Source organism: Varanus komodoensis, unplaced genomic scaffold, assembly GCF_004798865.1.
Source record: "Varanus komodoensis strain SLA01 unplaced genomic scaffold, ASM479886v1 scaffold11, whole genome shotgun sequence".
NCBI classification, from domain to species: Eukaryota; Metazoa; Chordata; class Lepidosauria; order Squamata; family Varanidae; genus Varanus; species Varanus komodoensis.
Window position 1 is genome coordinate 31,425,064 of NW_025335317.1, and position 25,594 is coordinate 31,450,657.

The 25,594-nt window shown below is 50.7% G+C and overlaps 1 protein-coding gene across 3 annotated transcripts in view; it reads left to right on the forward strand.

The window, feature by feature from the left end:
* CYTH1 (cytohesin 1) overlaps positions 1-24,847 on the forward strand; it is a 65,755-nt gene extending 40,908 nt beyond the window's left edge. For 2 of the 3 annotated variants that reach the window (XM_044419872.1, XM_044419873.1), the window contains exons 2-13: positions 1,036-1,118; positions 2,871-2,935; positions 4,006-4,072; positions 5,474-5,592; positions 6,558-6,638; positions 7,241-7,353; positions 11,345-11,493; positions 13,178-13,290; positions 20,525-20,603; positions 21,191-21,262; positions 22,107-22,261; positions 23,002-24,847. In XM_044419872.1, coding sequence (XP_044275807.1) covers positions 1,036-1,118; positions 2,871-2,935; positions 4,006-4,072; positions 5,474-5,592; positions 6,558-6,638; positions 7,241-7,353; positions 11,345-11,493; positions 13,178-13,290; positions 20,525-20,603; positions 21,191-21,262; positions 22,107-22,261; positions 23,002-23,080 — 1,175 coding nt within the window. In that variant the 3' untranslated portion in view covers positions 23,081-24,847. The other variant, XM_044419874.1, reaches the window with a different exon arrangement.
* The last annotated feature ends 747 nt before the right edge of the window (positions 24,848-25,594 follow it).

Consider the following 25,594-nt stretch of genomic DNA (forward strand, 5'->3'; position numbering starts at 1 on the left):
TGAAACAAGGCTTCCTAATACAGAGTCACGTTGTGGCTGAGCAAGAGGCAAGGAGGGAGGAGAAAACGGGCTTGTATACCTTTTTAAATGGCAACCTTGAAGGCACATTTTTGGTGGGTGCTGCTTCTCCCGCCGTTACAATTCCCTGGGGGAACAACCTTCGCATGCTGAAATTCTCCCCTCTCTGCAACTCCTGCATAAAGAGGCTCGCTGGAGTCATACTGAAACTGAACCTCTTCTGCCGACCAGGAGTGCTGAACAGCTCAAGTGATCTGTGCTTCATTTTCTGCAGTTACATTGGTCTTGCTAGTGAAATGGTTGCCTGTTTTTTAGATGGCCATTCCCTTCCTTTAAAATAATGCCTTCCCTGCTAGCTCTTGTTCCAGGCAGGATCTTATTTATACTATTAGCATTGTATTCTGAGCTAGTGATCTAACACAGGCCTCTGTAACCTAATATGCAAAATTCAGGGTTGCACTTCTGTGCTGGTGGGGTGGAAAGCAGCAGCGGTCTGAAGCAACTTGAAGCTATTTGTTACCAGAGCTAAGCAGATCTTGGCCTGTATAATGACAACCAGGGAGCCTCATGGAAGTCCCTCTCAATTTGCAAGGGGCCTGTTTTCTTTGGATCAGACAAATGGCCTCTCCAGCGTAGTGTTCTGTCTCCAGCAGTAGCCAGGCCAATGCTTTTGGGAAATGTTGATAACAAGTTCCATATAAAAGCATCAACCTAACAATGAAACAGCTAAAATAGGTCTGCTGGGTCCTGCTGTTTATAAAAAGCAGTACTGTCTATAAGGGCAACTGGTGTATCATAGTCTCCCCAGCCTGTGAAGAGAACATCATATCACATTACAGAACAGCTTTCCCCCAACCTGGAGCTGACTAGATAACACGGAACTACAACCCCTGCCATCCACCACCGGCCATGATGTCTTGGGCTGATTTCAGCTCTGGTCCCTACACAACTGGATGGCACCAGGCTGATGTAGGTCCACTCATTGTAAGTAACGCACACACTTCTTCACCCTGATAGTGCCCAGCGACCTGACTCCTGAGGAGTGCCAAGAGCTTGAGAACATCCGTCGGCGCAAGCAGGAACTGCTGGCAGACATACAGGTGTGTGGGCAGGGGGTGATGAGGCCGAGATACAGAAGGGCTGGAGCTCCGTGGCAGAGCACATATTCTGCCTGCATGAAGAAGGTTTGGCTCATGGTTCGGTCCTGGAAGGGGAGAGCCCTGCCTGAGAACTTGGAGAGCCATTGCTGCCAGCCAGAGTAGAAGCCATGCTGAGGCCGATGGACTGTGGTCTGAGGAAGCTTCCTGCTGAACATACCAAGTTATTGTCGCCATACTGGCGTTGGTGTATGTCTCATTGCTGCTACCAAAGGTGATACTCTCTGCCATGTCCAGGTTCCTCTCCCAGGGGAGGGTGGGTAGTTACTTCGGGGTCCGGTGCTGCCACTCTCCACCCACTGCTTCCTCCACTCGGTCCTGGGCCGTGACTGCAGCGATGCAGCTCAGCCCAGTAACTGCGCAGTAAGGGTGAAGGAGTGCCACTGAGCACAGGCAGACTTCCTGCACCTGTCCCCAGGTCACGGCAGCCGGTCCCAGATGCGTTGGTTAGGGCCACATGTGATTCTTTGTGGCAGCCTTTCTTTTGTTGGACGTGAAGCACAGTTTCTTCCTCCGCCCCTCCCTGAAAGGGCTTCTCTGCATGGCAGTCTTGAGGGTTTGCTTAGTGGGTCTCGAGCACACGTCACTGTAGATCAGCCAGCGAGGAGCCCGGTGCCTGACTGGTGCTGCAGCAGGGGTGCTGAGAGGAGGAATGGCCCGGGGGCCCAATTAGCCAGCAGGGGTTCCATGCTGACGGGAGGGGAGATCCTGCCTCTGGTCCTGTCACGGCGATACCCCTTGTGGACATGACAAGGACGGCGGGTGGGTGCAGGGTGCCTGTCTTCACGTCTGCCTCACTGAGCAGCCCCTGTGCAGCCCGCCACCCTCCATCCAGCCCATCCCCTCTGAGGCACGAGCAAACCATGCCAGATTTGCAGAGTTCTTCGAGCAGGGCTTTGGCAACATGCCCCCTCCTCACATTCGGCGCGCTGCATTGTCTGACAGCCAGTGCGACCTCTCCCTTGGCTCCAGCATGGGCTGCCTGCCCCCTGCAGCAACCTGCTTACGGGTGCTGCTCATCCATCCCATCAGCAATAAATAAGACAGCAGCAGACACTAATCGCTGCCATATGCTGGACACTTCCTAATGAGATTAGCCCATAATTGAGTTAGCCCCAAGGACTCACTCTTCCTCCTAGGGGAGCTCAAGACACTGATTCTTCCCATGGACTGGCACCCAGGCACTGTTTGTCTCTGAGCCTGGGTGGGCAGACATGCTTCTCTCTGTTCTCCATGCCCAGGGGAAGGAATGGGTACTTGTGGCAGGCTTTGGCTGTAACTGATCAGGAGTGAAACTGCAGAAGAAGGCATCCCCTTCACAGCGGGGAGAGGCCTAATGGTTAGATCTGTGGATAAAGCCCAGCCCTCAAATTCTTCTACATTTCTACCATGAAGACTCTTAGGTTTTGGTGACAGAGAGAGCTTGACCCAATCTGCCCTCCTCTCTCTCTGTCCCCCGCTCAACACCCACACACTGGCCCTGTGCCATCACTGATCATTCTCCAACCTGGATAAGGAAGCTGAGAAAGGGCATGAAGGTTAGATGAGGCTGGAAAAAGAGATTTTTCTTCATTCTGAAGTTATTTTAAAAATTATTTTGCAAATGTTATATCTCCCCACATTTATACCCATGCAGTTGACCACAAACTCTCTTGATCACTTTCTCCATTATTTTTCTGTTGCTCTTCTTTGTAGCGTCTGAAAGATGAGATAGCAGAAGTGACTAATGAAATTGAAAACCTGGGCTCCACCGAAGAGAGGTGAGTGGTGCTTCTGGTGGGAAGGATAGGGAAGGTGAAAATTGGAATTGGAAATTTGGATGTGGACATGCATGGATATTCAGGGTCAGATTTACCCACTGAAATGGAAATGCCCACTGCCTCTGGGAGGTCAGTGTCCTAACAGTAGTGCAAATAGCATTTAGTTCATGTGTATGAAGCTGCGCCCAAGCACACCCAAGTGTTCACAACAAACACAAAGCAAATCCCCCTTGCAATTAACCAGTAAAATTTCTGTTGACTGTAGTTTCCTTACGAATGAATCTCCCTTGGTGTAGATTCCATCGCACCTATTTGAGGCGGAAATGCCCCTCTGTCCTCTGTTGTGCAAAGCAGCACCTTTGCTTTTATTTAGGGCCTGAAGATGGTGCCGTCGGTCTCTCACGACCGCACCCGCTGTTGCTCATAATACCATCAAGCGATCCCTAGCCTCATCCGTTCTCCCAGTGGTTCAGGGTCTCCTCTTATTCTCATCTTGCCCATCAGCTATTCTAGGGCTTGCCTTATTCCCCATCTGCCGCCAGATTCCTTGTCTCAGGCTGTTACTATGAACTGAGACAATCGGAGTCAGTGACAGATTAGGCAGCCAGAATGGTCAATGGAAGCTGACACACGAAGTCTCTTCCAATCACTCAGGGCAGGTTCCTCTCCCGGCTCCCTGCGGAGGCCAGGTGCTTGCCGCGCAGGGTAACCTGGGAGGTGTTCGGCTCCTCAGATGCTCCACGTTCAGAGTATGGGGGAAAGGCCTTCCCACGAGTCAGCCCAGCTCCTGGACACAAGTTCTGTTTTACCGCTCGGGGGCATCTGGGTTTCATCCTCCTCAACTGGGTCTGAGACGTCTTACTGCTTGGAGTGAGGAATTGGTTCCGTGTGTTTCAAAGCGCAGGAGCTGCACGCAGGAGTGGCAGTTGTGTGTGCAGTGTGTCCTGTTGGGGGTGGCAAAGGAAAGGCTGAAGGTCTGATCTGCCTCGCATCTGTTGCTAAGTTGTATGCAAGGAGCCGCAAGCTGTTCTTTGGTGAGGGAGGCTCACTAAGTCTGTTGTGTCCTCCAGGAAAACCATGCAGAGAAACAAGCAGGTGGCGATGGGCAGGAAGAAGTTCAACATGGATCCAAAGAAGGTAATCAGTGGTGCCTCACTGTAGTGCTGGCAGGAGCCCCGGCTTTGCCACCTCCTGAGCTGGCCGTCGGCATCGGCATTACTCAACTGTGGATTTGAGTGGCTCTGTCTCGTGTGTATGGACTTGCTCTTTCTTCAGGGATTATTTGCTTCTGTTCCTCTGAGCAATTCCTTCCTGTTCAGGGGCTCTTGGAAAGCAAATGCCCAAGATCTGTAGTTCCCTATGCCAACTTAAGAGTCCTATGGCCAGGATATTTCTTTGCAGTACTTGAGCATGACATTAGGGTGATGGGCCAGTAGGCTTTGGGGTCATTCAGGTCTTAGGGCAACTTGTCTTGCCTTATGCTAGAAGCTTATTTATTTATTCAAACATTTGTATGCCATATATTGTGCCATAGCATCTCTATGCGGCTCACAATCAAGCAGTTGCAACCATTATAAAAACTAAAGCAGCAACTACCCCTGATCCAATAAATGCACTACATCATGAATACAAATAAAGGTCTAGTGGCAGCAAATGTTAAATTTTTTATTTTTTTTTTCCAAAAAAGGAAGGTCTTTGCCTGGTGCCAAAAGGAGTATAAGGAAGGTGCTAGGCGAACCTCCTTAGGGAGAGCATTCCAGATGTGAGGGGCAGCAGCAGAAAAGGCCCTCCTCCGAGGCCACCCCACTCACCTCCCTAAGGGATGGCTCACATAAGAGGGCCCCCTGCATTGATCTTAAAGGCCGGGCATGTATGGGTGTAGGCACTCCTTAAGGTTACGGAGGCCTAAGCCATTCAGGGCTTTATAGGTCAGGGCAAGCACCTTGAATTGGGCCCAGGCCACAACTGGTAACCAGTGTAGCTCTTTCAATATAGGTGTTGTATCGGCTCCTGTAGGGGCTCCCGTCGCCAACCGAGCAGCCCGATTCAGTACCAGTTGTAATGGCCGGACTGTCTTCAAGGGCAGCCCCACATAGAGCACATTGCAATAATCTATTCTGGATGTTACCAGTGCATGGGTAACTATTTTGAGGCTCTGTCTGTCCTGTGGGGCAAGATGTGGACTCATAGCCGCCGGTACGGTGGATAGAGTCCTTCAAAAGGTGTAGTGCAGTGGCCAAGACGTACGTCATGAGCCAAGAAGTTGCTGCTTCAGGTCCTGACCGCAGCACTCAGTAGTGCTGAGTGCGCCATATGGCGAGCCCCTGCTCTCGTGTTCCTCTCCTTGCTCCCCAGCTGCAGTGTGGACAGTCTCTAGGGGTATGTAGAGACAGCTGCGATTCAATATACAACCCACCCTGCCCATTTGAAACCTGTCGTGTCAAAGCTCAGTAGAATTTCAGGTGTTTCAGGTTGCCACGCCTGTGGCCCTCTCCAGAGGGAATCCAGAGAGATGCCCTCTCCTCTCTGTGCTTGCAGGGGATCCAGTTCTTGATAGAAAATGACCTCTTGAAGAATACATGTGATGACATCGCTCAGTTCCTCTACAAGGGAGAAGGGCTCAACAAGACTGCCATTGGTGACTACTTGGGCGAAAGGTAATTGCAAGGACGCTCCGGGGCTTTGCACGAGGCATTTGGCCTCTCACAGCAGCGGTGTTGCTGGACCTTGATTCCTGCTTTCCAGCAGCATGGAAGGGGGGCTCAGGACAAGGGGCATCTCTGGAGCTGACCGTGCAGGGCCGTCTTGCCAGGGCCGTGCAGTTTCAGGCTTCCCAAGTGGACTGCCTGGGCAGGAACTCATGGTCAAGACGTTTCACCATTCCTGGCCTTCTGGAGTGTTTTCTGCTGCTGCCCCAGCGATGCTCGCTTGTCCTGAGTGGGAGAAGAGCTAGAAATTGCAAAGGAGATGGGGAATATCTAGCAGCTTGGTTCTGCTGTTTTGCTCTTAGCCGGACAGAATTTGGCAACGCCGCCTGAAAAGTACCTCTTAGTCACCTGAAATACTTCCAGTTGTTTCTCAGGAATAGACACTCAGCTAGATTTACCCAACCTGGTGCCCTCCAGATGTGCTGAACTACAGCTTCCCTCAGCCCCAGCTAACAGGGGCATGGGCTGTACTGGCTGCTAATGATGGGAGTTGTATCCAATGAACCTGGAAGGTGCCCTGTTGGAGATGGCTACAAAAGCTGTATTGGAGGCCTCAGGGTATGCGAATCCAATCACTTTGCTTGGGATGCGGTCAGAATTGGGGGCAAAGCGTGTCTCGGCGCAGAGGGGATACTTCGCACGTAGGAACTCCTAGCTTTGTTCCCCTGCATCGCCAGAGAAAAGAAGCAGGCAACAGATGATGGGAAAGACCCCTGGAGAGGCACCAGGCACGGGGCAGCCCTGTGGGGCAAGATGTGGACTCAGAGGCAGGCTCCTGTGATCCAGGCGAGGTGCGGGGGAAGCGGGGAGGGAGCGCAGTCTTGGGTGGCAGCTGCACAGGGTGAATGGTGATGTGTCACAGACAGATGACTTGCTCCCATGTCTCACCCTGTTGTTCTTTTCCCTCTCCCTAGAGACGAGTTCAATATCCAGGTGCTGCACTCTTTTGTGGAGCTGCATGAATTTACTGACCTCAACCTTGTACAGGCCTTGCGGTGAGTGGCAGAGCTTGAGCCTTGCCTCCCCTACTGCCTCCTGCATCAGCAAACTTGCTTCTAGAGAGGCGAGGAGAGAATACGGGGAGCGGGCTGGCCCAGAACAGTCTACTGCATGAAGCGAAAGGCCTATTTCACACCCACACGCCACCCCTCCCATTGAGATGCACATGGTGGGCATGTCGTGAGCGGAGCCGGCTAGTGCCGGAGGTCAGACTAGATGGCCCGGGAGGCCCCTTCTGAGTCACTCTGCTTCTCTGTTTCTACTCCACTTAATGGAAGCCAACTGGGTGGGGGGCTGACCCTGTCTCCAACGCTGCTGACGGAGGATACAAGCCGGCACAGCGGAGGCCACAGGGCAGGCTGCCTGGCGCAAACCGCTCTGCCCTTTTGGCGCCTACTGCCCCTCTTTGCCCCCTCGCAGGATCATGGGGTGGTCTCTAGAGCTTCCCAGGGAAGACCAGGCCCAAATGACTGTGTGTCAGGAGGAGACCACGACTGGACGTTTCCACTACATTATGCAGCCTATCCAGAGAACAGTTTTCCTTGAGTGGCATTCCTGCTCGCAGCCTGGCACAGCTTTGTTTTTGTTGCCTCCACAGGCAGTTCCTTTGGAGCTTCCGGTTGCCGGGTGAAGCGCAGAAGATTGATAGGATGATGGAAGCTTTTGCCCAGCGGTATTGTCAATGCAACCCTGGTGTCTTCCAGTCAACAGGTCTGTGATTTTCCATCCTGCAGGCCGCAAGGGTTGAGGCAGCCCTTTCACTGGGGTGTGAAGGGAAAGACTTGCAATGGGGTCTCTTCCGGCTTCCACTGGTGGCTCTTCAGCCTGGTAGTTTTAGGGTGGAAAAGAGCTGACTGCCTCCAACTTCCCATCACCTGATGGGCTGCTTTATCCTCTTTCTGCTCTGTTCAGCTGGACTAACCTGCACATACCCGAAGGTGGTGAACAAACCAGGAAATACACAGCTTGCAGCATCAGACTTGATCATGTTTCCTGGGCTGCTACATATTTATAGAATCAACATCTCTGTGGTCACACAACATAAAGTTGTCTGAGCAGTTTACAATAAATAAATATTAAACAATTTAATCATGGATCACTGCCTTGTCGTGGCGAAGGGGCTTTTGTAGCTCAATGAAGCTATGAGCTATGCCGTGCAGGGCCACCCAAGACAGACAGGTCATAGCAGTGAGCTCTGATAAAACGTGATCCACTGGAGGAAGGAACCCACTCCAGTATCTTTGCCATGAAAACCCCATGGACAGTACCAAAAGGCAAAAAGATATGACGCCGGAAGATGAGCCCCTCAGGTCGGAAGGTGTCCAATATGCTACTGGGGAAGAGCGGAGGGCTAGTACTAGTAGCACCAGAAAGAATGAAGCGACTGGGTCAAAGCCGAAAGGACACTCAATTGCTGATGTATTTGGTGGTGAAAGGAGAGTCCGATGCTGCAAAGATCTGTGCTTCATAGGAACCTGGAATGTAAGATCCATGAATCAAGGCAAGCTGGATGTGGTCAGACAAGAGATGACAAGACTGAACATCAACATCTTAGGAATCAGTGAACTAAAATGGACAGGAATGGGTGAAGTTAATTCAGATGACCATCAGGTATGCTACTGTGGGCAAGAATCCCTCAGAAGAAATGGAGTAGCCTTCATAGTAGGAAAAGAGTAGGAAAAGCAGTACTGGGATACAATCTCCAAAATGACAAAATGATCTCAGTTTGAATCCAAGGCAAACCATTCAACATCACAATAGTCCAAGTCTATGCCCCAGCCACTGGTACTGAAGAGGCTGAAGTTGACCAGTTCTGTGAAGGCCTACAACACCTTCTAGAATTAACACCAAAAAATGATGTCCTTATCATCATGGGGGATTGGAATGCTAAAGTAGGAAGCCAAAAGATAACCAGAATAACAGGCAAGTTTGGCCTTGGAGTACAAAATGAAGCAGGGCACAGGCTGGTAGAATTTTGTCAAGAGAATACGATGGTCATAGCAAACACTCTTTTCCAACAACCCAAGAGACGACTCCACACATGGACCTCACCAGACGGTCAACACAGAAATCAGATTGACTATGTGCTCTGCAGCCAAAGATGGAGAAGCTCTATACAGTCAGTAAAAACTAGACCAGGAGCTGACTGTGGCTCAGATCATGAGCTTCTGGTTGCAAAGTTTAGGCTTAAGTTGAAGAAAGTAGGGAAAAGCACTAGGCCATTCAGGTATGACCTAAATCATATCCCTGATGAATATACAGTAGAGGTGACAAATAGATTTAAGGAATTAGATCTGATAGAGTGCCTGAAGAACTATGGACGGAGGTTCGCAACATTGTACAAGAGGCAGCAACTAAAACCATCCCAAAGAAAAAGAAATGCAAGAAAGCAAAATGGCTGTCTGAGGAAGCTTTACAAATAGCTGAGGAAAGAAGGGAAGCGAAAGGTAAGGGAGAAAGAGAAAGATACAAACAATTGAATGCAGAATTCCAGGGAATAGCTAGAAGAGATAAGAATGCCTTCTTAAATAAACAGTGCAAAGAAATAGAAGAAAATAGAATAGGGAGGACCAGAGATCTCTTCAAGAAAATTGGAGATATGAAGGGAACATTTCATGCAAAGATGGGCATGATAAAGGACCAAAATGTCAGGGACCTAACAGAGGCAGAAGAGATTAAGAAGAGGTGGCAAGATTACACAGATGAACTATACAAGAAAGAGCTTAACGTCCCTGATAACCACGATGGGGTGGTCACTGACCTTGAGCCAGACATCCTGGAATGTGAAGTCAAGTGGGCCTTAGGAGTCTGAGCAACAACAAAGCTAGTGGAGGTGACAGTATTCCAGCTGAGCTATTCAAAATCCTAAAAGACGATGCAGTAAAAGTGCTACACTCAATATGCCAGCAAATTTGGAAAACTCAACAGTGGCCACAGGATTGGAAAAGGTCAGTTTACATTCCGATCCCAAAGAAGGGCAATGCCAAAGAATGTTCAAATTACCGCACCATTGCACTCATTTCACATGCTAGCAAAGTTATGCTCAAATTTCTACAAGCTGGGCTCCAGCAGTATGTGGACCAAGAACTAACAGAAGTACAGGCAAGATTTCGAAGAGGGAGAGGAACTAGAGATCAAATTGCCAACATACGCTGTCTCATGGAGAAAGCTAGGGAGTTCCAGAAAACATCTACTTCTGCTTCATTGACTATGCTAAAGCCTTTGATTGTGTGGATCACAACAAATTGTGGCAAGTTCTTAAAGAGATGGGAGTACCAGACCATCTTATTTGTCTCTTGAGAAACCTATATGTGGGTCAAGAAGCAACAGTGAGAACTGGACACGGAACCACTGATTGGTTCAAAATTGAGAAAGGAGTTCGGCAAGGCTGTATACTGTCGCCCTGCCTATTTAACTTATATGCAGAGCACATCATGAGAAAGGCAGGGCTAGATGAATCACCAGTTGGAATTAAGATTCCTGGGAGAAATATCAACAGCCTCAGATATGCAGATGATACCACTCTCATGGCAGAAAGTGAAGAGGAACTAAAGAGCCTCTTGATGCGGATGAAGGAGGAGAGTGCAAAAGTTGGCTTGAAACTCAACATTAAGAAAACTAAGATCATGGCATCCGGTCCTCTCACTTCCTGGCAAATAGATGGGGAAGAAATGGAGGTAGTGACAGATTTTATTTTCCTGGGCTCCAAGATCACCGCAGACGGGGACTGCAGCCAAGAAATTAAAAGACACTTGCTCCTGGGCAGGAAAGCTATGGCAAATCTAGACAGCATACTAAAAAGCAGAGACATCACCCTGCCAACAAAAGTGTGTATAGTCAAGGCTATGGTTTTCCCAGTTGCAATGTATGGCTGTGAAAGCTGGAACATAAGGAAGGCTGAGCACTGAAGAACTGAGGCCTTTGAATTGTGCTGGAGGAGACTCCTGCGAGTCCCTTGGACTGCAAGGCGATCAAACCGGTCAGTCCTAGAGGAGATCAACCCCGAGTGCTCTTTAGAAAGCGAAATACTGAAGATGAAACTCAAATAGTTTCGCCACCTAATGAGAAGGAAGAACTCCCTGGAGAAGAACCTAATGCTGGGAACAATAGATGGCAAAAGAAAAGGGGACGGCAGAGGATGAGGTGGCTAGATGGAGTCACTGAGGCGGTTGGTGTGAGCTTAAGTGGACTCCGGGAGATGGTGGAGGACAGGAGGGCCTGGAGGAGTGTTGTCCATGGGGTTGCGATGAGTCAGACACGACTTCGTGACTAACAACAACAACAACAAATTTAAATGCAAATAAGACACATACAAATCAGAAACAGGATAAATACAACAGAAAAACAAAATCCACAGCAATCCTAGAGTTAAAACACAGTTTTTAAAACTGAGCAGCCCAGACAATATGAATTATTTCTAAAGGCTAGGTGAGCAGAAAGATGCAAGCATACCTCTCTGGGAGGCTGTTCCAGAGTAAGCTGCTGTCCTTACTCAGAAGCCCTCTCACATGCAGCCACCTGCCTTAATCCATCTCGCAGTGGCCACCTGGGGCTCGGCCGCTGGCAAGGCCTTCCATTTGGGGTAGGTGCATGCAGTCCTTCCGAGGACCTGGCCTTTGGCCTCCTCCCCGAGTCCAGCGTGGAGGCCAAGCAGCACCCGCGTGCCATGCCTCATCCCTCCCTGCATCCCTTCCCACTCCAGATACCTGCTATGTGCTCTCCTTCGCCATCATCATGCTGAACACCAGCCTGCACAACCCCAATGTCAAGGACAAGCCAACAGTGGAGCGCTTCATCGCCATGAACCGTGGCATCAATGATGGCGGGGACCTGCCTGAGGAGCTGCTCAGGGTAGGCCTTGTGGGAAGGGAGCGGAGTTAAGCGTGGACATGCGCCCTCTTTCTCTACCAGCAGCCCTCTGGGGTGACAGAAGCCATGGGATCCGAGTTCCTGCAGTACTGCAGTTGCAGGAAACCTGTCTCACCACGGGGGGGGGGGGGTCAGTTTTGGAGATGTTCTCAGGCCTGCAGTCTGCAAGTGGTGGGCAGAGCCAGAGGCAAAGGCACAGAACCGAAATGCAGAAGTCTGCCAGCATGTATTTGGTTAAAGGAGAGGCATGCCAGCCTCTTCACATGAGGGAAACTGCGTGGAAGCCTGGGGACCCTCAAAAAGGGTCAGAGGTAGTGGGGCAGGGCACGCCCAGAAAGTGGGGAGTGGCCACCTGGGCAGCCCCAGAGGGCTTGGTCTTACCCCAGGCCTGAAGGTTCCCTGTGCCTGCAGGTAGTGGGTCACAAGACTAGCATGTGGTGCCTTGTGCCCAGCAGCACCCTTGCTCCCTGGAAGGAGGACCGGGGGCACCAGTGAGCAACGTGGAAGACCAGAATTATTTAATGGGGGGAAAAGGGGTAGGGGAGGAAAGAAGTACAAAAATTCAAATGAATAAACTGTATTTCCTTGCTTGTTTGTCCGTTTTGCTCGTCACATTTCTCTTCTGCCTAATAGCTGAAGTGCTCTGGGCAGGACTGGACATACTGGGCAATCAAAATACAATACAAAAATGCAAAGCTACAGTATAAAATGAGGATGATGAGGATAATGAAAATGAGCCTAGCAACAGGACAAGATGTAAAATACAGCACAAGGTTTAAAAGTGGGACTGAAACCTGCAGTGCCTGGGAAAGGCGGGCAGCCTGGCTGTGGGAAGCTCCCCGCACCGCTGGGGTGCCACCGCGGAGAAGGAGGCCACCTTTGTCACCAGCGGCCCTTCTCTCTTGGCAGAGGCTCCCGGGAAGGACAGCTGCGGATGAGCGTAGGTTCTGGGCAGTGCCTGACTCCCTCTGGGGGGCCACCAGGAGGGCGTGGAGCGCAGTAGTGCCGTAGTCCACCAGGGCAGGGTTGTTTGTTAAGCCCGGTCCCTGGCCGTGCAGGTCCGGGTGCAGGGGTGGCCGTGCAAGGGCTCAGGCAGTGTCTCTTGGTTCGGGAGCTGCTGAGGTCTCGCTGCTGTGTGGAGGGCGGAGGGCAGCGGCAGAGCGGAGCAGCCCCTCTCGGTCCAGGTTTTGCAGCTTCCTCGAGACTGCTGCTTCTCCATGTCCCTCCCTGTTCACCGTCTCCTCAGCATCCTTCTTCAGAACCCCTCTCCCTTGAGAGGCTCCACAGCGGCTCCCCCTCCTCAGGGGTTGGCTGCTGGATGCTCCTCCGGAGGGCTACGCTTGCGCAGGGTGACACTCAGATCTGGGTTGTGAGAGGGACCAGGTGGGGCAGAGGAAGCTGCCTGTCTGTTCGCCTGGCCCACTGCAGTCTTTCTGACTGGCAGAAGCCATCCAGGGTCTTAGACAGAGACCTGTCTCAGCATCTGAAACCAGATCCTTCTGATGGGAGATGCCAGTGATTCCCAGCCCTGTGCTCTCCTGCTCTGCCGTAGCCGCTTCCCCACTTAATCACGCTTTCAGAGAATCAGGAACTGGACATGCAGAGGCAGCTGTGCAGGTCACTGCTGTTGAAGTGATGCCTGGTGTGTTTCTCTTCCCTCTGTCAGAATCTCTACGACAGCATAAAAAACGAGCCTTTCAAAATTCCCGAGGATGATGGCAACGACCTGACCCATACCTTCTTCAACCCAGACCGGGAAGGCTGGCTCCTGAAGCTTGGTGAGTGCTTCCAGGCAAGGCATTGTCTGAGCCACGGGGGACGGGGCCTGCGTCTCTGCCCCGGTGTGGGTCGCTGCAGGGAGCACGGAGCTCGGCGGCACCGGCCTGGCCACTTCTCTGTCTGGGGCTCGGTGATCCCAGGCCAGCACGGAGCTCTTCCCGCAGAAGTTGGAGACGCCTCAACCCTGCTTGTGAGCAAGCACGTCCTGCACGGCGGGTCTTGGCTGCGGTGCTCGGAAAGTTTCCGTGGTTCTCAGTCACCTGTGAGAGACCAGCCAGTTCTTGTTGTGATTCGGGGGAAGGACAGATGTATGCAGGGGAGAGGTGGGTTTTGCGGGTGCCAGGAGCAGCAGGCCAAGTGGGGTTCCCTTTCCCCGGTCCTTTGCCACAACAGTCCAAGCAGAAGCTCCAGACTTGCCTCCGGTGCCGCGCTTCTCACCTCCACATTGCAGGCTGGTCCCTGGCGTCGCCTCAACGCATCCTGGCTGTGCGCGGACTGGCAGTGCATGCATGGCCTCGGCGAGGCATCCACCAGCCCCTGCGCAGCAGCTGGTCACCCTCCTCCCACTCCCTCAGTATTGTCATTTGACTTGCCCAGGATTTGGCTGGATCAAGCTCCCCGGCTGGTTTGGGTTCTCCTGTTGGGGCTCTTAAATCCCTTGGAATCTGCCAATCAAATCTGAAAACTCAAATCCTCTGAATCTTCCAGTTTGCAGTCACTGGATCATTATTGAAATGCAGCTAATGGAAGTGTTCGTCTGTGAATGTGGCCTTTCTTATTATGATTTAAGCTTCTTATGACTTAAGCTACAATCAAATGCTTTTGATTCCAAGGGAGTGAGGAAAAATGCACCTCCCCTGCAGTTCTAAAGAATGAGACTCAGTCCCAGGTTTGAATCTTCACCCTTTGCATCCCACTCCTTCTGTTCCTTTCAACCAAGGCCATGCAAGGAATGACAACGGATCTCTACATAGTGTTGTAAGAAAAGTAGCCGAGGTTGCAGAGTGCTACAATGGCCACACAGAGCTAAGGTTGCTCACTCAGCAGGCTTGAGGCTGGGCTACTGGAGTGTACCATTCAGAACATGGAAATGAGAATATTTTAACACTTTTCTATTTAGATGTGTGCATCAGCAGCAAATACATCATTAGTGGAAAATATACTGCATATCACTGCAGCGCTCTCTAGCAAAATGTTGCTGAGCTTGCAGTGAACTTCTCCCAATTCTGTGTGACAATAGTAGGGAAACTGTGGCCCTCCGGATTACATTGGGATCCAATTCCCATCAGCCTCAGCCAGCGTAGTCAATATTTGAGGCAATGGAAGTTGTTTACCATTCTTGCACAGAATCATGGGAGTTGCAGTCTAACACATCTCAATAGTAACAGGCTGGGGAAGGAGGGATCCAGCCAATCACATCTCCAGTTACCACTTAGTCTTTAAATCTGGCTAAGCGAGAGGATGCGCTAGAGAGAGCATAGCTAGAGTAAAGCCAAGGTGACTGCCAAAACGGATCTACTGGTCAACATGTATCGTAGCTGGCAGTGACTTTCAACCTTTGTGGCAGTGGCAGTGTGTACTCTCAGTGTAGAAGATCCTCATGATCTGGTAAAATGATGCCTGATTGGAACAAAAAGGAACGAGGATTTGGAAGTGAGATTCAAACTCCAGTCCTGTTGCTGGGGAGATATTCCCCATGTCTGAGCTGGTGCCTGGAGAATATCTGTCTTAAATGCAAAGGCGTGTAATTACATTTCACATTGTGTGAGATCCTCCCTTTTATAAAATGGTGACTCAAATCCTGTAGATGCTACGGCAGAGTCCAAACACTGTCACAAAAGCCCAGCACAACCTCCTAACTTGGGCACTCTTTCTGTGGCAAACTCTCCTCAGTGGAAGAGAGTGGTCATAACAGCAGCCCTGAATAATTTTCTTGAGAGATGTGTAAGTTCCTTCTGGCTGCACCCACCTTACGTCCCACTTAGACTAGATCCATTAGAATGAATAGGACTTAATTAACTCTGGCTACAAGCCTCTAGTCAGATGAGACTGCTTGGGCTGGGAATCATTCTGGACTGAAGCTTTGTCCCACTTCTTCGTGTGTGCCGGCTAGTGGAGAAGGGGTCCGGGCTGTCCCCTGGCTGAATCCTTTTGCACTCGATGATGCATGCCTCCCCCTCCAGGTGTCCTGGCTGCAGACCATCTTAACCACCACCACCTGCCTTGGCACTAAAATCACTAATTCCGCCCAGACCGCCATTTCTATGGCAAACTTGTTGACGAACCTGCTGGGGTTTCCCCAGGTGGGAAGAGGGTGCGCTTCCCTGCTAGGAAGCCCCAGAGGCCACTGCATTCTTGGCCTTTGCACGCGAGTGACCCCTCGAGCTGCAGAGCGGGCACAGTCCTTGTCGGCCTTCTAGTGAGTTCCCTCCAACCGAGTGCTCTCCAGATGTGCTGGACTGGAACTCCCATCATTCCCAACCAGCATGGCCATTGGCCATCTGGAGGACACCAGGTTGGGGAAGACTGTTTTAGTGGAAGGGGCAACCTCACTCCTGCCAGCAGAGATGTTGCCCTGGCTTTGAAGACAAGGCCTTCCTCAAACCTTTCCCTTACCGCTCAGACCTTTTAGCTTGGGCATTGCCCCCTGCTGACTGCAACTGGGGTGCGCACCAGGGCAAAAATTTTAAAGTCTTTTGTTTTTTAATTTTCTTTTCTCCCTCATTTTGTATGTTTCCATGATTTTGGCTCTGCCTTTCCCTGCCCCCCAAACTCCAGGAGGTACGTACCCCCATATCCCCTTGCTAGCTTTGCTTGGGACCAGGGGTGTGCTGCAGTGCTTGTCTTATTTTTCTGTTCTCTCTTTATTTTTAATTGCTGGTGATATTAGTCTTATTGCTGCTGCTGCCGCCTCCATTGCTAATTGGCTGCTCAGTCCCTGGGGAACTGGGGGAGAGGTGGGATGGTGGGTGCGGGGAGGAAGAGCACCTGTGTTCTGTGTGGCCCCCCACAAACAAGCGGAAGCTCAAGACCTTCCCAGTGCTGCGGTTGGATCTGGCTGCTGCCCTCTCGCCAGAATTTTACAACCCACACTTGCATTCTGGGGCATTTTCCTTTGGGTTTGCCTTGGGACACAGCCATGAAGAACTCAGGTTCAGTCCCTGATGTGAGGCAGCTGCTCTCAAAGGGCTATCAGGTGTGATGCCCTGGACTGAAAAAGCAGTGTAGCTACACCTCCCTGGAAATTTACCAGGTCAGGTGGTGAATTTGAGTTTCACTCGCTATTCCCAAGAAAGAAAGGCCAGGTAGGGTAGGTGGTGCTTCAGAGCACCTTCCTGTAGGCCCAAGAGGCCCTTTCTAGATGTTCAGTGCTGGTGATTGCGCAGCCGTCCTTGTACCATTCAGAGCCCGAAGCTTCTTTGCAAGGAGAACAGCCCTTGACTAGCCAGCCCTGCGACAGCCTCTGTGCCTCAGCAGGCGCAAACATCAAAGGTGCCTGGCTATGCGGGTGAGGGTGCCCGTGCCAACAGGGCAAGCATGGATCGGATGCTCCCCTTCATGATGCTGCAGGCATGCTGTAAGTGCCCTTCTCCCCCATCGCACCTGCACAGCCTTGGATGCCCCACCAGTTATTCCAGGACTCCTCCCCAGACTTGCTTCCTTCCAAGGCTGCATGCTTCACCCCTTGTTCCCATGCTTTAGCACATGCCCCCTGTGGCGGAAAGATCTCCTCCTGGCATCAAGACCAGCCTTCTCTCCATCCATTACACAGGAAAAGCTAGTATTAAGGGGTTATGGTCAGGAGGAAGGAGCTTATTGCATTTTAAAAAAAGAAAATCCCAACAGAGGATGTACAAGGCGAAGTTTAAAATACAGAAGCCAATTAGTAACATAAGACCTTCATCTGGAATGGCCCCAAAAATTCCCAGCCAGCAGAACAAAGGTGCTGCCTGTATAACAAAGACTAAATATGATTTTAATCCTGTGTATAGGGGTGCATGTCAGTAGTTGCCTACTGCCCTGATCCTGGCTGCTAAAGGGAAGTGCCCTGCTTATGTGTGAGCTGGATCCCAGAGAGCAGGGGTGGCACCTAGTCAAAATGTGCAACCAATTGTGAGCTGATAAAAGAATCATGGTGTCATGGTTATGATTCTTATCAATCCCTTTAGATAATGCTGTAAATCCTTCCACGATCCTTATCCCTTTGAGCTCTGCAACCCTGTGTAGTAGGTCATGCTCCCAGTTTACAGACAGGTAACAGACAGAGGCACACACCTGCTGATTCCTTGGCTGAAGAGAGGAGAACTTTCTGTGTCTTCCACTAGCAGCCACTGTCTTAAAAACAAATGTTAATTTACTTACTGTGGTGTTGTACTGTAAACTGCAGCTATGTTTCCAAGGATTTCTTAGCAATCAGAAGGGCTTAGAATAAATGTTTAATCAGCAGAAAGTCTTGTGGCTTTTTTCTTCCTGGAGTCTCCGGGACATTAAAATATATATCGTAATAATTATCTTGTATACTCTTGGCTTGTCATTTTAATGCCATTTTCTTGTGGCTGAGGAAGAAAAGTTGTGTAATGCTGAAAGCCTACATCCTCAGCTTCTAAACAGGAAAGAAAATTGGAGCACTCCAAAATAACAGAGTTTCTGGAATACTGGCAACCAGTTTGAGAGATTTATATTCATGTCCACTTGGTGATATAGTAGATGGGTGTGCCTGAAGCAAATGGCTAGTATTCTACATCCCTGTAATTGATAACCTAGTCTCTTAATTTTGTTTACATGTTCTGAAATAACCAAAGTTGTCTTTAAAATTGGTAAACTGAAATCAACAGCTTCACTGTGGGATTCCTTAATGCTTGTGAGGAAGGCCAAACCCTTGTTCACACTCAGCTCCTGAAGCTGCAGTTTGAGTCGAGCACATGACGTATGATGCCCCTGCCCTGGTTATCTTTCCCTGCTATTGATCTTCTGATCTGACGTTGAAATGCCTTGGTCAGTAAAATTCCCACCAGCTTTCCGACTTGCACCCCGGTTTGACTCGGTCTGTACTGGCCCTGTGTTGAAGGTGGCTCCCCCAGTACTCCCTAATCACTATTTTGCCATGTGCTCCTTGGGCAGGAATTTGCCTTCTACCAGGCCAGGTGGGTTTGTCTCGCTAACCTGGTATTATCTACCCTGCCGGGCAGCAGTTTTCTGGTGCCTCAGGCAGAGGTCTTCCTCACCATCAGCTCCTTGATCCTTCTGGCTGGGGATCCCCGGGGCTGGATTTAGGAGCTTTTTCTCCACTTCCAGGCTGTGGTCTTGTGCTGTTCCCTCCCTCCCTCCCTCCCTCCTGAGTTGTGGCAAAATGGGTCATCCCAAGGTCTCTGGGCATGCAGTAGGTTGGGGTTCCTTTGTTCCCTGGGGACTGTGGCAGGCACTATCTGGAGCAATTGGCTGTTTTTGTTTCGTTTGTTCTTGCTTTTTAATTTTTATTCTTACGTTGCTGAATGAGGCCTCATTGTTGTCTGTGCCTGTGTGTGGCTGTCAGGGCCTCCTGGGCGGGTCTCTAGGTTTGTGCATCTTTTAAATGGTTGTTGGCTCCTCTCTCTTTCCTGGGCTTGAAGGAGTAGCCAGCACTGAGAGATGATTCCCTCCCCCTGCCTCCCCAGTGGCTTTTCAGCTTGGCCTGCCCACCTTGCACCTCCTGCCTCTCCGGTGCCCAGGTGATCTGTGTGGTGTAGCCTTTGAGTGGGGAAGGGCAGCTAAAGGAAGACTCCCAGCCTAGGATCATGGAATCAGAACAGTAGGGTTGGAAGGGGCCAAAAGGCCCTCGGGTCCAACCCCCTGCTGGTGCGGGTCACTAAGTCACCCCGTCAATGTCTTGTGCTTTAGACAGTGGGGTTAGGCAACGTTGGCTGTAGCTTTGTCTGTCTGCTACATTAGTAGCCTGCCTTTTATTCCAAGGAGCCCTCCTCTGTTTTATCTTCACAACAACAACCCTGTGAGTCAGGTGAGGCTGAGACTGGCCCAAAGTCACACATGAGTTTTGTGGCTGAGTGGGGACTAGAACCTGCCTGTTGACATCCTCTTGATTCATTCTGATAAGCCTCTTGGCTGGGCATCGTGTCAACTTTAGTGTTAAGTTGTGAAATATATTACATATAAGAGAGTGAGGTAGTGCTCCTTCATGGGTGCCAATGGCAAGCCAGCTCCTTCCCACCCAACCAGAGTCCTTCCTTGGAAAAAAAGCTTGACCAGATAGTTTGGGGCTTGTATGTCTTTGGCTCCCTTCCTTTTACCTGTGTAGAAAACTTCTTTTCCCATATCTGGAGACCCTGCTCAAAACCTGCACTGAGCACCATGGAGAAGCTATTCCTGTCCTATCAGGATTCATCCCTCTTAGTCCTGGGGCTGTTGCGTAGCCCTTCGTGTTGCCTAGAATAGTGTGAAGGCAGGCAGCTTCTGGCAGCCAGAACCTAGGACCAAAAATCCAGTCAAACTCTGGTTGAGGGAAGAAAAGCACTTAGCTGGCAACTGGCTTTCAGACTGTGGGCGGGGGGTGGGGGGATTCTCAGTAGAGCAGGTGATTCCAAGGAGCTGGCGAAGAAGCAGGATACCAGGTTGGAGGCAGCCTGGGGCCAGATGGAAGCGGGGCCAGAAGGAAAGTTCTAATCGCACATAATGCTTGATAGGTTTCATTCTTCTAGTGTAGGCACACAGGGACCGATTCAGACTGGAACCAAGGAGTTCCAGGTGGGGGCAGCTTGAAATTCCCCGCTTGTTTTCCTTCCCAAATCCACCCCAATCCTACCCCTCTTCAGGGTTCAAAATGAGAAAAAATGTATCCATTGATCCCAGGGGAAGGTTGTTCTTCTTTTAATGCTTCCCACGTGCGTGAGAGAGAGAGAGATTTGGAGAAGTACAAAGCGGAGCATCATATTTAGTTTGGCTCTCAGATACCTTTGCAGGTGGACCTGAAGTCTATCCAAGCATGCGGCAGACACAGGTCTGCTCAGTGCTCTGTGACGGAGCCCTCCCCGCCCCACACACTGCACCTGCTCGGTTGTGCTCGCGCCCTGGCCCCCTGCTCTTGCGGGGCTGGCTCTGCTTGCGCCCCTGACACTGCTCGGCCCGATGCTGCCTCTTCGTGCCCATAGGCTCTAGCTCTGCCTTTGCCGCTGCCGCTCTTGTGCCCACGGCCGGCCCTTAGGTGTGGGCAAGCGTCGTCTAGCTTGCTTCTTCGTTGTGCAGGTGGCCGGGTGAAGACTTGGAAGAGGCGCTGGTTCATCTTGACAGACAACTGCCTTTACTACTTCGAGTACACCACGGTGAGTGGCACGGGGTGTTCTTGCGACTGTGCGTGTCTTTCAGTCAGTGTGCTGCTTCAAAGGAGGGCCTACAGCAGAGCGGGGGGAGAAGGTCCATCTCCGTGTTTTTTCAGCTGCCAACTCCCAGCTTGCCACCCTGGCAGGGACTTTTGGGAGCTGATGTCCAAAACATCTGAACACCGTTTGCCTACCCCTGGACTGGAGTGTGTTGCCTTATTTACGAAAAAAACCCCAGAGCAGCTTATTTGGAGTAGGATGAAGGGCTGAGCTCCCTGTGCTGAAAGTAGGAGGCTGTATGAGGGAACAGCAGCGCATGAATCTGATGGAAAGCACTCAGCTGTGGACCCATGAATGCTTATGCCCCAGGAAAAGAATAAATCCATCAGTCTTGAGAGTTCCACAGGGAACCTCGTTGTGCTAAGTGCCATAGACTAACAGGGCCACCTCTTGGAAATAGCCATTAAAGATGGATCCGTCCGAGAAAGGAAATCTTCCCATCCTTCTAACTGTGCAGTGGAGAAGCATGCAGTGTTTGTTGGAATGAACAGGCCCAGTCACTGCTGAATTTACAAGTGGTCATTTTGCAGGACAAGGAACCACGAGGCATTATTCCACTGGAGAATCTGAGCATCCGTGAGGTGGAGGATTCTAAGAAGCCGGTGAGCAAGTGCTGAACCCCAAAATCATTCTAACTTGATGGCAAGAAAACCAATCCTGCATATACTATATAGTTTTTTTAATAAGTAAGAAAGAGAACTCACAGGTGTCAAAAAAAAAGCAGAATTATGCAAATAACTAAGCAGGCTCATTCACTCGGTAACGTGGTCCAGGCAAATAAGTGAGACTTAGCCACGCCTTGCCCAAATATTGTTTAAGCTTACTTTTGCTGCCCTGAAGCTGATAAACAATATTTGTTTAAAGGAATGCCCAGTTGCTCAGGATGCCACTGAAATGTGCACAAAATACTCTCTTTGTGTGTGGATGCAGCACATACACTGTCCTTTCCAGATCTCCAGGTGTTTGGGAATTGTGTTGTATCTAAGCAGGGATAAATGTTATATTAGCATTGGCCACATTCAAATAGTTTTATCAGCCAAAAGATGAATTAAGTTCTGCCTGCACATATGCAGCTCCTTTGCTTATACCATTGAGAGGAGCAATCAAACCATGATGCTACTAAGCATAGTTTCCCATTTCAGTCATGTAAGGAAACTATGGTTACAAGCTTTGGAACAAGCTAGGCTGTTCAGTCAACTTCAAACCATGTTTCCATAGTCTGGCTTGTCCAAAGTTGGAAACCGTAGCTTTCCAGTTCAGATGTAGGAGAAGCTATGAGTAACTGAAAGCTTCTTGGCGTTGTGTGCTTCGCAGAGTCCTAGGGAATTGTGTACTTGCTACAGAAGTCCTTCAGGAGAGCTTGCCCTATCTTGGACACCTTTGGAATTCATGTCCCTTTGACATAGCGGTGGCCAACCACCCTCTTCATCTTGTTCTTTTTTGCAGAACTGCTTTGAACTATATATTCCTGATAACAAGGACCAGGTGATCAAGGCGTGTAAGACAGAGGCAGATGGGCGTGTGGTCGAAGGGAACCACACTGTGTACCGTATCTCTGCGCCCACCCCAGAGGAGAAGGAAGAGTGGATTAAGTGCATCAAGTGAGCAAGGAGACAGTGGGTGTGGGGTGGTGGGCATGAAAGGGAGGAATGGCGGAGCTCTGCGAATCGGCAAGGGGTAGAGCAGGCTGGCTGGATGCAGCAGGCGAATGAGTGCCTCGCCTCCTTGCCTGTCTCTCCTTTCTGCCTGTGGCTGGGGAAAGAAGCAGCTGGAGTTTGTGCAGCAGGGACAGCCGGTCAGAATAGGGCCCCTGCCTGCCTTCCTTGGTTGCCAGTGGGCGTTTGGAATGTGGGACTCTACTCAAATGAAGGGGAAAATAGTATGGTGGCCCATAATGAAATCCACTGTTCCCACCCCCTCATTGCTCCTTCCCCTTTTTAGTTAAATCATGTATATCTGTAACCTGAGACAAGAGCTAATTTATTTTATTACATTTATATTCTGCCTTTTTTTCTTCAAGGAACTTAGAACAGTTTACATAATCACCCCTGCAACCTTATTCTAGCAACAACACTGCGAAGTAGTTTAGGTTGAGAGTCAGTGACTGGCCTGAAGTCACCCAGTGAGCTTTGCGGTGACTAGAACCCAGATCCCTTGGATTCCAGTCCAGCACTCTAACCACTACATTATGCTGGCTTTCAGTGAGGTTGCCTAACGGGGTTTCTCTACTCTGGCCTCCAATAACTGGAGGACTGCTGGCTGGAGAGCATCTCTGATCGCTTTGGGATCCCTCCGATTGCTTTTCTTTCCCTGCATTCACCTGCTTTCTCTCTCCTTTCAGAGCTGCAATTAGCCGGGACCCCTTCTATGAGATGCTCGCTGCACGCAAGAAGAAAGTCTCCTCCACCAAGAGGCATTAGTCACCAGACTGAATTGAACTGCAGCGACTTTGGCAGGAGATGCTTCTCCGTTCCCTGGCAGACTGCACAGGACTGCCTGCTCTGTGTTGACACCCTTGAAGGGACTAGCTTCAGCTTTTGCTATTTTCTGGTTTGGGGGCAGGAAGAGTGCAGGGAGGGCCTGTGTGGATGGCAGCCACCCACTCTCCATGGCTTCTTCTTTGCAGAAAGGGCACCCTTCCTTCCTACCAGACGAGTGTCAGGGCCGCTTGCGGCAGGAGGAGAAGGATGTTGGGGTCACTTTTGCTACCACGGCTGACTTGTTCATTGCCTTAGTTAGTGGGGAGCTGGAGAGCATCATGCACTCTGCACTTCAGAGAGGCACAGGCCTGTTCAAGCTGCCACGGGCAAGTGTGAGCTGCACCAGGCTTTCGGCTGACCCTTCCTGAGACCCAGGAGCAGGGTGCACCACAGACTGCCAAAAGCATAGCTTAGGCTGCAGCTAGATGGGGGCAAGTTTCTCTGGCTCCAAGCGTGGAGAGTCCTGCGTCACTCTGCAGGGTTGCTCCCCAGTATTATTTGCTCAAGCAAGCCCAGCAGCTTCTGTCCCCGGAGCAGTTGGGCCATAAGCTCTGTTGTGTTTAATTTCTGGGCTTCTCTTCAGCAGTGAATTTGATCAGGCATGTTGGATGATGAGCAACCAAGCACCTCATCCCCAAGCGTGGACGTGGGCGGATGAAGTAAGGCTGCCACTTCCAGGATTTTCATTGCTCTTGTTCTAGAGGGCACCTATTTAGGCTGTATCGGATGCAGTGTCAGGATGAGGCCAGCAGCGGGCTCCCATACGCCCCTGTGCCATCAGGAGGAGGCAGAGCTGTGGTGAGCCAGCCAGGCATGCAAGCACTGGGGGGTGGGGGTGGCACAACCCTTGTTTGGCACAACAGGCAGCTTTGAAGGGAATGGCTGGGAAACTGGCCCCCACAGCGGCTGCATGCGATCCGATCCCTGCAGCTGGAGCTCTCCTCTCCTTCAGTTTCATGTTAATGTCGCAATTTGATGGCTCAGGAATGAGCATAACCCGCAAGAGGAAAAGACCGGTGGTATCCCCTGCTGGGCTGCAGAAAGCAGCTTGGGGGCTTTTCCCTTGGAGCACCTGGCTCTGGATCCCATAACACAGCCTGCCTGTGGCAGTTGCACTTTTCAGCAGGGGTGGGTTCAGGTGGCTTAGGCTAGTGGCTACCCTGGACTTGCAGGAGGCAGTCCTCGGCTCAGAAGCACAAGCAAGTGGTTGGCTGTTGGGGAACCACAGGGAGCCCAGTGGGGCGGTGGTGGAGGCGAGGGTCTGGCGGGGCGGGGGGGGGGGCAAGCCTGCGCCTATGATGGGGAGGAGAAGGGTCAAGCCATAAGAAGACTGCCTTCCCTGGTAAAGGACTATGGTGCCGTTGGCTCATCATGCACCTTGGCAAGCTCCAGTATTAGTCTATTTATCTGAGATGTACATACTCTCTGTATAGATTTTTCTCTTTTTAGATTATTTTGTATTTGTTTTAAATAAGAAGATTGGTTTTTGTGAAACTTAACGGGATTCTCCAGCACAGCTGTGGCATAAGGGGGAGAAGCAAGGGCAAGGTGGGAGGAGGGTGGATGTGACACCCGGTCGAACTGTTTGATTACAGTTTTGCTTTGGTTCCTTTTTCTTTCCTAGAGGGTTTTTTGTTTTTGTTTTGCCACAACCTTGTGATCTAGCACAGAGCAACTGCAGCAAATAAATGTTGATCTCACCCTTGGCGTGATGCCTGTCTCTGACTGCCTCTGCCCTTCTAGTCTACAGTTCAGTGAATCTCCTCTTTGGGGGATAATATTGCATCCAGCAGGCAGGGCCTTCCTGGCTGAGAGCGAGGCCAATGACCGGCGGGCCTGGGCAGCCTCTTTGGGTCTGCAGTACCACAGAACAAAGTGGCACAGGAGGGTTGCCACTGAGGCAGGTTTCTGCTGTGCTCCGGCATTATCACCTGCTCTACTGAGGATCTACGCCTCCCCACACCCCTGGGTGGGATTGGTTTGAATGCAGCCTTCCCCAACCAGGAGCCCTCTGGATGTGTGGGCTGCATTTCCCAGAATCCCCTTGCCAGCCATGGATCTCATGATTCTATTATGTTTGTGCCTGCCCCTTCCTTGCACAGTTTTGTATAGTTTAACTTCCTTTGTTCCACGTGTTTTTGCTTTTATGAGTTGTACCTGGTGCCCTCCAAGCATGGGGTATACCCATCAGTTGTACTCCTGGATGAGTATATATTTGACCCATATGTAGCAATATATGGGGGACATGGGTGGTGCAATGGTTTAAACCATTGAGCTGCTGGGCTTGTCAATCGAAAGGGTGACAGATCGGTGTGACAGGGTGATCTCCCAATGCTTTGTCCCAGCTCCTGCAAACGTAGCAGTTTGAAAACATGCAAATATGAGTAGATAAATAGGTACCACTTTGGTGGGAGGTAAAAGCATTCCATGTGCCTTGGTGTTTAGTCATGGTGG